Source organism: Molossus molossus, unplaced genomic scaffold (assembly GCF_014108415.1).
Source record: "Molossus molossus isolate mMolMol1 unplaced genomic scaffold, mMolMol1.p scaffold_m16_p_3, whole genome shotgun sequence".
NCBI lineage: Eukaryota > Metazoa > Chordata > Mammalia > Chiroptera > Molossidae > Molossus > Molossus molossus.
In genome coordinates this window covers 27,807,847-27,820,670 of record NW_023425366.1, presented here as the reverse complement: position 1 = coordinate 27,820,670, position 12,824 = coordinate 27,807,847, and the positions used below count along the sequence as shown (strand labels likewise).

Sequence of the window (12,824 nt, the reverse complement as noted above, 5' to 3'; positions counted from 1 at the left end):
AGAGTCACACCTGGTCTTTTCATGGTCCTTGACATGAGACCCTCATGCCCTTCATGCTCTTCTAAGTATCTATCAGCTGAGTGACATGCAGCTAAAAAAACCTATGTTGAGAGAATATTTCTTTGGTCAGCAAAGTCAAGAGTGTCCCTCCTTACTCTGAAAAGTGGGAAGTGCCCCACTTCTCCGGTTTGACTGCCTTTCCGTCCATGGTGCTCAGAACAGATGCAGAAGAGCCTGCTAGTAATAGGTTTTGCTTTAGAAGTTGAGGTGTGTTGGTTTGGCTGGGACTCAGCAGTACAAGTGAAGGGACCGTGTGAGGGGTCGTGTGCTTCCAGGCCCAAGGCCTTGGACACGTCCTGCACCCTCACAGTTCCATCACCGTGGTCTGGGTCAGGGGGCTGCTTCCTGTGTTTTCCAAAAGTCTACCAGAATATCTAGTCTGTGAATCTGCCACCAAAGGGCCGTCTGAGGTTCTAACGACATGTTCTAGTTGCCCGATGGAGTCTCTAGTTGATCTTTCCCCGATGTGGAGGGAAAGAATGAGCTTTTTAAAAATTTTAAGCTCTAACTCCCCACAGCATGAAATAGTCACCCATGTTAAAAAAAAATACTGCTTAAATTTCTAGTCATGTACTTTAAAAAAAGATGAAATTACATTTTTTTTCTATCTTCTTAGATCTGTCCCTAAAACTACCCCAAACCTATGCACCTTAATTTTCAGCACTCCTATCTATGAAGGAGAATGTGACGCCATGTCCCTGTGGTGGCTCCGCTCAGGGTCACTGGGTGTCCAGGGATGGGAATGCAACCCTGTGATGCTCATGCTGTCTTCATGCCCTTACATTCTTTTTTTCTATGAGGAACAACAGGATCACACAGCACTGAAAACAGTAAGTACAAAAGCCTTGCCTTTTTTTTTTTTTTTAAAGTCATTTTGCCCTTCCAGCATCTATTTCCATCCTTACCAGTGTCTACACCAGCTGACCCATTTATACCCATTACCCATGATCAAAAATGGCTCTCTTGTCATTTACTGATCCTCATGTTTATGTATAAACGACAGGCTTTGTAAAACTGCTACAAATAAGAGACAATGTTCGATACAATGTTTCAATTGCAGATTTGTTGACACACAAGCAATCACCTTATTGTATTAGAGACATTTTATTGAAAATGCGAAAATAGGAAATGTATTATAGCCTAAAATAAATTACATAACATATACAGTATATATTTATATCTTTAAAATATTTTTGTGTCTAGGTTCTTTCAGTCTAGGAATTTGATGAAATCAAGAATTTACTGAACTGTGTTCGTATTTTTTTTTTTTTTTAAAGAAAAAACCCGCTTTCCAAAACTTAGAAAAATATACTGCACTAAATGGATTTCATATGTGTCATCTCAGGGAATATCACATAGTGACTTTGAAATTGTTTATAAAATGTCTTGCTTTATCTTGTGGCGTGAGAGGGGCGTACACGTGGAATTACCTGTACCGCGTGGTTATGACTAAGAATGGCTGAACCAGGTAATACATCTATTCCAAAAGTTACGATACAGCAACCTGGCATTAGAAGGCTAGATTATGACTTAAAGCTTCAGTTCACTGTCAAAACTAAAATGTGGAGTTAGCTCCATTTCCTTTGCTCCAGAGCCACCTTCAGGAAAGGTGAGTGAAAAACAAGCCTACAAGGGAAGCCATGCGGAGGATGCTGGAATCTGAGGATGCGCGCTTGTGGCAAGGGTAAAGGTAGCTCAGGTATGTACAGGGCGGGGCAGGGTGGGAGCTCACTCAGGTCTAGGAGGAGGCCAGGAGAAACGCGAGCATTTGATGCTGTCGTGACTGCCCCTGTGGCACCTCAAACTTCCCTACCGGAGATTGTTTCCATCCATCTGCCCAGCGCTCACAGATCCCTTCTTCAGCGTGAACGGCCCGTGTGGGCTGGTCCTCTGCACATGTGCAGCAGACAGGTGATGACTCCACGGTGGAAGGCCACTGGGGTTACCTCGTTCTGCACAGCCGAACGCAGAAAGCCAAGTTTAACCTGTCGAATCTCAAGCGAGATGCCAAGGAACAGGGTGAAGCGTGTGGCCTGCTGGGCAGTGGTGGCCACGGGGTGATGGATGGCAGAGCCGCAGTCCTTTGGTTCCAAGTGGAGATCGTCCGAGGGAAGCTGAGACAACTGGGACTATGAGGCAGCAATGTCTTTCGGGTTTTCATGAAGCAGGGGCATGAAGTCAACTGTTTTGTTGGTTTTTACAAAGCAATGGCAAAGACCGTTCTCTAGGTCCCCACCTATGTGTGAGCATACCCAGTATGCCAGAGTTTACACGAAACCTTGAAATGAAGGCCTCTTTCGTTACCAAAACCAAAACAAGAACTTGATGGGAGAGGAGATGATGCTAACGTGTCATCTCAACTGTCCCCGCAGTAACCGTGTGTCCCGTGCCTTATTCATTCTCCTCTCTCATCTCCACGATGTCTGTCCCCTCCTCTGCTGGAGGTATGTCCGTCATGGCCGAGTCCTCCCCCTCCACGGCAGACTCATTCTCCGTCTTCTTTTTCTAAACCAAAGAAGACACATGAGTGTGGGCTGTGACAGGGACACATCATAGCAGAGCCAAGAGCAGGGGGAGGCCACCGGGCTCTCAGACTTGGATCTCGATAATGGCTGGGGTAACCTCACCAAGGCTGCACCTTAGTTCAGGTTACGCACCTCTGTCTGGTTCCTTGGGTGCTGGCTGTGTGCCTGCCCTCTGGAATGCACCCCCACCGACGGAACCCACCTCCACCTGGGATACCGCTGCCCCACCGCCTTCCCAGCAGGCTGTGCTCTCGCCAGCCTCCTCCTCGTGGCGGCCATGCAGGGCCTCCTCCCTTGGGACGGGGCGACCTGATGTTCTCGGAGTATTCCTCCCTCTGGGCCAGCCCCGGGTTTGCTGTCATTCTCTCCCACCCTCCTTGTGGCCTGTCCTAACTCCAGGTGGCTGCCTCACCGATGCCTGCCTTGCAGTAACCGACCTCTCGATGCCTTGCCCCTGCAGTATGGGCCCCGCTGAAGAATGGGATGAATGTGAGGAGTCACCACCACCGTGGGCCCGAGGGAGCCACCCAAGTCTTCCTGCACCTGGGAGGAAGGTGTGTCTGTCACCGCATCTCACCTGCTTCCGATAGACGTAGCATGCAGCTATAGCGACCATGGTGGATTCTCCCACAAATCCCGCCAGGAGGGAGCCCACACCCAGGGTGGCTCCGTGTACCCTGGGGATGAGAATGCAAAAGCCATTAGTTTGTTAAAGCCATGCTGAGGCCCGTCAGAGTCAGATCCAGCCGGGACCCAGGGAAGGCGTAGACAACAGAGGCACCAGACAACTGCATTCAACACCTGCACCTGAGGAATGGCGCACCGCATGGGGGGGACCTGGACCTCCAGGCAGGGCCCTCCCACTGGCCGTCCAGGTCTCTGGGCATCTGCTGGTGGCCGGCCACTGGGGAGCCCACGGCACCTCCCGCCACTCCTCCCTGCACCGCGGGCTTCCGAATTGGAGGGAATGAGTAACGCCCCTCCCATGGGGGACGGGAGCCTTCGTAGGCACTCAATAAATACATGCATGGGCCTGACCTTGAAAGTACTTTTCTACAGTGGATCTCAACAGCTTCCCACCTGGTGCGCAGGCAGAGAATAAGACACAACTCTGCAATTCTACTTCTAGAAATGCTTGGGGACTTGGCATGAAAAAGCAAATGTAAACCTCTCAACAGAGCACTTAAGTGGCAGAAGGACCCACTGCCCCAAACGCCCGACGACGACCTACCCCAGGTAGGGCAGGACCACGAGGCTGGTGATGAGGACGATGATCCGCAGCACGGAGCTGGGGGCCAGGACAAAGGTCTTCTTCAGTGTCATCAGCCAGCCAGTGAAATGAGCCCTCACAGTGACTAAGGGGAGAGCAAAGGACTGGTCAGTGATGACCTGCTTCTCTAGGTCCTGTAGCTTCTACTCTGGGCAGCACATCTGGGGTCCCCTCCACAAGGTCTGCACCCCCTCCTGTGGGTCCCGCCTGCTCCTGGGACAGTCCTGTCCACTTCTGCCACCCCCAGCCCCACTCTGCCCATAGCCTTAAGCTCTGATCCTTCCTCTCCAGAAGAGGAAACTCAAGAGAAAAGAGAAGAGTTGATGGTGATCAAATCTGATTCTGAGTGGAAAGAAATGCTGGGCCAGAGGGCCAGAAGCCCAGAGACGGGGGTGTTGAGGAGAAAAGGGGGCTGCCCTTGTCTTCCTCCCCGATTTCCTGCCAGCCATCCCTGACCTCTCAGACCTCAGGCATCCCCTTTCTCCTTCCCTAACGGTTCCCCGGCACTCCCCGCACATGTTTTCATTGATTTTAGAGAGAGAGGGAGAGGTTCCCTGTCATTCTGATAGGGTGATATTCCACAGAGCCTTCACTCCACCTTCCCATCAGACATGGACTGCAGGAGGCAGGGTGCCCAGCCTGTGTGCAATGGAGGGGCTCCCGGGACATGTGAGCTACTGACTGAATTTTGTTTTGGAGGAAACAGACACCGTTATCAGCAAGAAGTGCCCTGAATGCTTGATCTGAAACTGCAGTGGGTGTGTGGGGGTATGGAAGTGGGAGGCCGAGTTCTTTCTCCCTGTGGGGTGGGACCCTGTGAGGGGGGAAGGAAGTGTCATTCCTGGGGTGAAGACTAGTGTCCACGGTATGTGTGGAGGAGGATCTCCTGTCCTGGGCTAACGGTGGGCCCTGCCGGCCCCAACGTGCAGGGTTGTATTTAAGAGGCACAGACACACAGTTGGGTTTGGCCAAGGGCAAAGGTGAGGGCGCACAGGTGGAATGCTAATCTGGTTGGCCTAAACCCAGCAGCTTGCAAAGACAGGTAGAAGCCGATGGCTGTCTGGAAGCCCTGCGGATGACAGGGAGGAAGTCGAAGCTAGAGGAGAGAAAGGTGAGTGAGTCCCACCCAGCCTGGCTGGAGTTCTCTGGGACCTCCAGCTCCTCCTTCAGTCAACGTGCCTTAATCACCAGGGAGGGCAGCCACCTCTAGGTGGCCTCACCTTCCAAAGCTTGGCTCCCCAGTGTCCTGTCTCCCCTCTGCCCCAGCAAATGGCCCTGATCCTCCATCCCTGCCGCAGCTGAGAAGGTGGCATCTGAGAGACGCAGCCTCCAGGAATGCTCGGCCTCTAAGAGCAGGGACAGCTTGAGGCCGACTTAGGGACAGCACAGGGCTGGCGGGTGCACCAACGGTTCCGCCCTCAAGTAGCTCCATGGGCCCATATCTTAACCTCACTGTGGCTCTGTAGATTTTGGCTTCTCAGCTCAATGATTAGGGTGGAATTTTGGGGCCATAAAATTTTTAACAGGTAACAACATGTACTTGGTACAGAATATAGTACAAAGGTCTTCCTCCCCGTCCTGACTCCCCTGGGCCCTTGCCCTGCTTCCCAGAGGCAGCCCCTTAGTTACCCCAAAGTTAGTACTTTGGTGAGTTGTTTCTAGAAACAGTACTTAGATATGCAAGCATTTACCCTAAACATATTCTATACAGTCATACATATATGTGCCATTGAAAAGGTAGCATACTAATCAACCGTTCTGCAATCCACTTTTCTCTTTCCATAAAGAGCTGCCTCCTTCTTTATGGCATACCTCACACTACTCTATTGGTTTGGGAATTTTTAAACTGGCTTCTATTTTGGCTCTGGGCTTTCCATCCCGGCCATAAGCCATCTGGCCTCAGTTCTTACCTCCAGCAGTCCATCTCTTTCTTTGTACCTCTCCAGATTCTTCAGTCTAGTTCCCCCCTTTTAGTTCTTCAATTAACACACCAAAAAATGAACTTTGAATGCAAAGTTCTAAGAATTTTAACACAGGCCTAGATTTGGGTCACCCCCACCACAGTCAGGACGCAGAGTGGTTATATTGCCCGCGAACTTCTCACACGGTCCCTGTGGGTCTACTTTCTTTTTACCGTGTTTGCAACCACTCCCCTCAAAGAAACAATATTCCTGTTTGATTCACCTCGTGGACTTTCATCTTACTGGGTAATGCCTTTGCGTCTTTCCAACCCACTGTGAAAACATGCACGTTTGTTTGGGACATGACTGCAAACATTCCCAAAGAAAGGAGACTGAATCAGGCATGAGGGGACACAGGGACTGGTCTTCCGATCTGTTTTTCTTTACCTGGAACTGGGAAGAAGGAGAAGATACGCAAAGGAACAACACAGAGTTCTGCAAAGGCGAAGTCCACTCCAATGATGTCTATCAAAATTTTCTCAGAGACGTTGGGGGTCCAGAACATCACAAAACAGAGCTGGGGGAAAGATAAGCAGCCAGGTGTGAGGGACAAGCATACATGAGTGGAACGAGAAAGCCCGGCATTCTTATCCCGAGCGGCTCGGAGGGAGGACGATCCTGCCCAAGCACACCGACCCTCCCCCTGCTTTGTTCTCACCTGCTGACACAGGCCCTGGCCCATCTGCCACATCTGCCCCGTAGGGACGCAGGCAGGGGGCAGAGGTAGACGCACCTCAGTGGGTAACCAGGCCAGTGAGAGAGACCAGTCTGCTCTCGTGGAAGGCTTAACTAGACTGCTGATCCGCTCAGTCTGTTCAGGGTGAATGTGCTTATTAATGTAATTTTTACATCTTTCACCGAATAATAAAAAGTGACCTCAAAGCACCTGGATGTATGCAGAACCACTGAGTCAGCACAGCCAACAGAAAAGGAAATGGTGATGCTCAGATTAATTACAGGCCTGGGAACCCGTCAAGGTCTAATTCAGAGAACGAGAGACAACAGCCATGAAATTGGGGATTTGGGAGAGCAGACGGGAAGTGGGTGGTCGGATTGAACAGCCCCGAGGAAGTGGGTCTGAAAAGGACGGGAAAGTGGAGCGCAAATCAAGCCAGTTCCACATACTTCTCTCCCTGTCTTAAGATGCAAGTGCGTGATTCCTCTCTGAAATGGAAGTGAATACATCATAAAATGAATTACAGTCTTGTGAAAACCCAAGACTGAAATTTCAGACTATAACACCCGACTTTGGGTATTGAATTAGGATGGTCCTGTTCACTCTGTCACGTTGAAATATTTTTTCAAAATACCTGGGAGAATCTAGTATATGTTTCACTTGACAAATGCAATAGAGCTTTAATTCTGTCATATCGTTTTCAGCATCTGGGAAGAATGTCCCATTGGTTTTCAAAAAATGACAGATGGATCATCATTTAACCCTCTTGTCTCCTGCCTGTTCTTACAACCTATCTTTGACATGAAGGGAAAAATACCTCCTCAGATGTAGCAACTCAGAGCTCAGAGGCGTTATCACCTAGTGGCCTAAACAAGTGGCCCTGTCATCATTTTTTCCCATGACAAAGCTGCCAGCCTGAAACGGTGTGGGATCGCTTACGCCCACAGCCCGGGTATGGCGACAATTTCATATCGCAACTTCAAAATGACACTGAGCAGGGCAGTGAGACCATTCATTTTCCTGACAAATATTTTCCACAGCAGTAAAGCTGTAAAGATTAAGATAAGTGAGCACGGCCCCAAGTCTGGACTTGAGCCTTAGGTCCTATGAAGGGTAAGCCATCCTGACTTTCCCCAGTGGCTGAAGGGGGACCCCTGGGCCATCCTCTACTATCAGGGCTTCCAGGACAATCACTGTAGTGCTGCAGGTATTTTGTAGCCAGCGATGATCTGATGCAAGATAATGTCTCATGCTGCAACCATGTTGCAATCTCTTTGCAAAATCACTGTAAAGTGGCTTTTAGGTTACAACAGACCAAGGGGAAAGGAGGGTGTCACTGTGTGTCAGAGAGAAAGTATGAGCAAGCGTCTGTGGCAAAGCCAGGTAGTTACCCTGGGACTCTGCATGACCATGTGCCCCCCCTTTCCCCCCGCCGAGGCTGTTTATGGCCTTGCAGGACCTGACCAGTGACCTTTGGAGGAGTAAGTCCAATTGGAGGACAGAACAATAATGAGCGCACCCAAATCACCTGAGACATTCACATAAATATCCAGTAACCTGGGCGAGTGACCACAGTTCTGTCCCCTTGAAAACAAAACGATAAGAGTTGATGAATCTGTAATAGAGCTTCCCAGGAGGGTGCTTTAGATATTACATTTCTAAAATTCCACAGTGCGATTTCACTTGGCACCACTAAACCACTCTGTTCTCTCCCTGGTACCTGTCTGTGCCAAGCATGCCTTAAATGCCCGGCAAGGCCACACACACCTGGGCAGCCTCCTGAGTTCTCAGCCACGCACACCTGGAGCCTAGGCTGGGTCTTCCCGAGCAGGGTAACTGCAGGTGGCCAGCCGGCTCTGGGGCTCGAGCAGCCACAGGTAATTACACAAAGGGAGGGAATGCACGTGTACCATACTGAGGCTTCCTTCCTTTTCTCCCAGAAGTCTCTGATTTCGACACTTTGCCTCTGCCATGCTTCCAGTCCGAAAAATGCTCCTTGCCTTCCAGCAAGTTCCCAAACAAAGGAACAAGTCTTGCCTTGCCCGGACAGGATACAGGCGGCACAGAAGTCGATATGGTGCTGGTTAGAAGCGGCAGCACCCATCTGCAGGCCAGCCTTCCCTGAGGAAAGGATGGAGCCCCTGCATAATAATCAGACCAAATGTAACCAGCCTGTCTCAGAAAACAAGGGGCTCTGGAAGTTAGCCTCACAAAGAATATTTCCGGAAAGTGCCATTCTAATGAGTTCACCCAGAGTAGTACTGACTTAGAACGCGCCCTCCCAGTTGACCTGACGTGCTGTGTTCCTCAAATATTTGCAGAGCCTAACGACATTGACTTTTCCAAACCAGGACACAGACCTAATAAACTACTGACAATGAACGTGATTTATGCCTTGGAGCAGCTGCAGGGTTGGCTTTTCTGCTGCAGAGCTTGCTGTCAATATTATCTCATTAGGAAGCAGCCAGCAAATAGAACCACCCACTCAGTGCCCAGATCTTGGTTTTTCTATTTATTTTCCAATAAAAGGCAACAGGGCTTCATGGAGAAATGGCTCATTCTAGGACTAGGGCTGGAAATATACAAGATGATCAGCAAGGAATCATTATGTCAAAGGACACCGGAGCCCAGCAGAAAGCGTTCCCAACGGGCAAAGCTGGAACAATTTGAGCAACAAAATAAATAATGTGGTACTGGATTATGACCCAGCATATACCATAAATGCCCAGGAGCCAATATTGATATTAATAAACAAACAGGGCCAGATCTCCTGCACAGAACTTCAGCTAACGCATGCCGATGCTCCCCTCTCGGGGGGGCGGGGCATACCTGTTCCTCCCCATCCAGAAGTGTGGGCTGACCACTGTAACTTCCTCCCAAGGACAGGACGGCATGGAAAGGGGGGACAGGACCTTTCCAGTGGGGAGACCAGGCAACCATGACCTCGGCCAGGTGACCGAGGCCAATATCAGCAGTGACAGGTCACGTTGACAGCATGTGCTCTCAGTAAGATGTGATGATGAGACCGGCACTTTACCGTGTGGTCTTCCTCCCCCAAATCCAAAGCCCCCTCTAAGCATGAGGAAAACCTCAGACAAACCCGAACTGAGGCACATTCTACACAAAACCTAACTGGTATTCCTAAAACCGGTAAAGCCTGGAAGAAGAGCAAATCTCTGAGAATCTCTCACGGACCAGAGGAGGCTACGGAGACAGGACGGCTACATGGATGGGAGCCTGGGAAAGGATGTCAGGAGAAAGCTGCCAACGTCTGAATTAGCGGTGGAGTTTGGTTCATAGTAAGGTGTCAAAGCTGGTTCCTTAGCTGCGCCAAATGGACCACAGCAAAGTAAAGTGTGAGTGAGGGGTGAAGGGTATGTGGGAGGTCGGCGCTATTTTCACAATGTTCCTGTAAATCTAAAATCATCGAGAAATAAAAAGGTTATAAAGGAGGGGGTGGGGCGGAGACGGAGAGGAAGACCTATGACCTATGACCCATGACCCTTTTATTTGTCAGACTGTGGTTCTTTTTCTGGGGACCAGGCACTGACCATGCGATGCCTACTTAGAACTTTGAAACACTCATATCTCAACATATACTCACCTCCTGTAGAGTGTAGTCCACTCCAGACACAATCTACCTTCCCTTTTCTCTCGCTGCATTAGGCTCCTTGGAAAATACCCCTGGCTGGGCTGTAGCCCTTGTGTGCATGGCCTTAGCACAGTTTCTGGTTAGTGTATGTGCCATGGTCAGATTTCTGATGATGGTTTGGTTGGGCAGATCTGTGAGCAGTTTAGCATCTTCCTTAGAAGCTTTCCGTCAAGCAGTCTTTACCTGCATATAATTGTTCTGTGCTCGGGGCAGCATTTAACCTTTCATTTCTAAATCCCTGTAATGATGAGCTAAATTATGTCAGAGTTTTACCATAGATTAAGATCCCCGAATAGAATTATAGTGCAGTAAGGATGGGGGAAGCCCAACTCTTACAGAAATAATACCCCCATCCATGATGCGACAGTCTGAGCCCATATGTCCAGAACCTCTGAAGGGGCCTCTTTCCCCAGACCTGCTTCCTCAACCACGGAGTCTGTTTCTGACCTGTCTTGGGACAATCCCAGACTCTTTCCCAAGAATTCTGGATTGGGATCTGAAGAAGCCAGTTGTCTCTGTCAGGATTTGAACTCAGAGCACACAACAACCCCGCCACCGCGGCACAGCTACTGCTGCCCGGCAGGAGGGGATTCCTTCCACGAAGGAGCACTGCCAAGAGCTCCGGTTTAGACGGGGCTTCCCGAGCTCCCAACGCTCCCACCCAGCGTTACCACCATGACCCCGCACAACCAGGGTCACACCAAGTCAGAGACTCTTGTCCCCTGCAGCTAGAAGTAGAACACATGCAGCTGTTTTGAGTTAAAACAGCTGGCCCTGGACATCGTGTTTATTTGGAGCTTTTACTTAGAAAGAGAGGCTCTACAGCTGTTTAAGTCTCCCACTGGGTACACCAGTGGTTAACCCTCAACAATGCCGCCTACAAAGAGGTGGTTACAGCTTGGCTCTGGACTGTGCGCTTGGTGAGTACGCTGCTTTACATTCTGGTGCCAGCTCCTCAGCGCCTCTCGGGTGACCAGACCGCGTGCCTGTGGCCCCACGGGCTGCCCAAGCGCTGCGACCCATGCAGGGACGGTGAGTGCGACCCCCCGATCTTACGCCATTACTGCAAAAGGTTTCCTGGGACCATCATAAATGCTAACGGGGAAGCCGTCTGCCGGTGGTGAGATTAGGACTGATTTTATTTTCCTCTGGACTTCCCCCGTCTTCTACAAAGAACATGTATTTCTTTTTCCTTATCAGAAAAACATTTAAAAATAACAGACTCCTCTATCTGTCAATCTTCACATGTGCTCAGAACAGGGACGTGTGACGTCTTACTCAGAGGACGGGGCTGCACAGCACAGGAGAAAATCATAGGTGGGAAAACTTTCTGAGGAAGGGTCATTGTTATTACAGTTTATAATCATACATATTGTAATACATGATATATAACACTATATATAATTACAATATTTATTACTATTACAATAATACATAGTGAGGAGATGCAGGGGACTTTTTATGTAAGATCGGGCAGGTAAACATTTTATCAGGCTGAAATATCAGTTCACTCCCTCTATTACTGAGAGGAACAGAGCTTGACTACCAGTTAATCTAGGGAGCTTGGATAAGCATATTGCAAGTGTTTACATAGTTCCCAATATTGTCAATGTGGCTTGTTGACTGTCATAACCACTGTTACACATGTATCTGGAATACTTCCATGAGAGAGTTGCTGCGATCACTATTATAACACATTTAGTGATAAAAAGTTAACATCTTCAGATGCAGCTTTAAAATCAGTTACTTTTAAAGAATATGCAAACTTAATCACCCCAACTATCATTTAGAGTTAATGTAACTGCCAGTATACTTCATTAGAGCATGCCGTGCTCCTTCATAACCTAAGATGCTAAATTCCTAGGAAGGCCAAGTATTGATTGAAAACAAGAACACACTTCAAACAGCAGGGGGTGCCATGCACCATGCCTGCAGAGGGCGCTCGGGTTGTCAAACTTCTGCCCGGTTCATCTCTCAGCAGAATGTTTAGTTCTTTCTTATTCATAATGCTATTTGAAGAATATTTAGAAGGCTCAAATGCAGCATCTGTTTAGCCTTTACTTTTCCTTGATCATTAACAGTCAAACTGGCACTTGCTGGGGCTGGGGGCTGGGGGCTGGGGGTGGGGACCAGAGGCCTGGGGGTTGGGGGGTGGGGTAGTGTTCAATGGGTCTAGAGTTTCAGTTTTGCAAGATGAAAAGAGCCCTGCAGATGGATGGTGGTGACAGCAGTCCAGCAAGGTGAATACACGATTCTGGACACTTCGAAATGGTTCAGATGCTAAGTTTTATGTTAGGCGTATTTGACCACAATTAAAACTTAAAAAAAAGTGGGACTTGCTCACAACATCACAGTGTGCTCTGTCATGTGCTAATTGTTTTAAGGGTGCACTGTGGATCTGTACTGTCATTTTATCATGAGGGCTTAGGTAGAGTTTTGGGGGCCAGTCTCAAGCTCTGGAGAGGTGTGAAGGGAGGGCAGAGGGTCAGTGGGAAGGAACTACCTCTCATCGATTATTATACACCAAGAGCTTTCCATTAGTTACGTCATTCAACTCTCATAAGAATCCTGGGAGGAGAGTATTTCTTGCTCCTTTGCCAAGGAGGACACCAGGGCTTAGAAGGGCCGTGTGACTTGCCCCAGGTCACCCTGTTGGTAAAGGGTAGGGCCTGGGGACTCA

At 49.2% G+C, this 12,824-nt stretch overlaps 1 protein-coding gene across 3 annotated transcripts in view; it reads right to left on the bottom strand.

The window, feature by feature from the left end:
• Window positions 1-1,318: 1,318 nt before the first annotated feature.
• Window positions 1,319-12,824, bottom strand: part of ANKH (ANKH inorganic pyrophosphate transport regulator) — a 120,780-nt gene continuing 109,274 nt past the window's right edge. Inside the window, exons 9-12 of one of the 3 annotated variants that reach the window (XM_036278679.1) lie at window positions 6,204-6,333; window positions 3,817-3,940; window positions 3,163-3,262; window positions 1,319-2,565 (exon numbers count right to left, since the gene is read on the bottom strand). In XM_036278679.1, coding sequence (XP_036134572.1) covers window positions 2,452-2,565; window positions 3,163-3,262; window positions 3,817-3,940; window positions 6,204-6,333 — 468 coding nt within the window. In that variant the 3' untranslated portion in view covers window positions 1,319-2,451. The remainder of the gene's footprint in view (window positions 2,566-3,162; window positions 3,263-3,816; window positions 3,941-6,203; window positions 6,334-12,824) is intronic. The other 2 variants (XM_036278677.1, XM_036278680.1) reach the window with 2 other exon arrangements.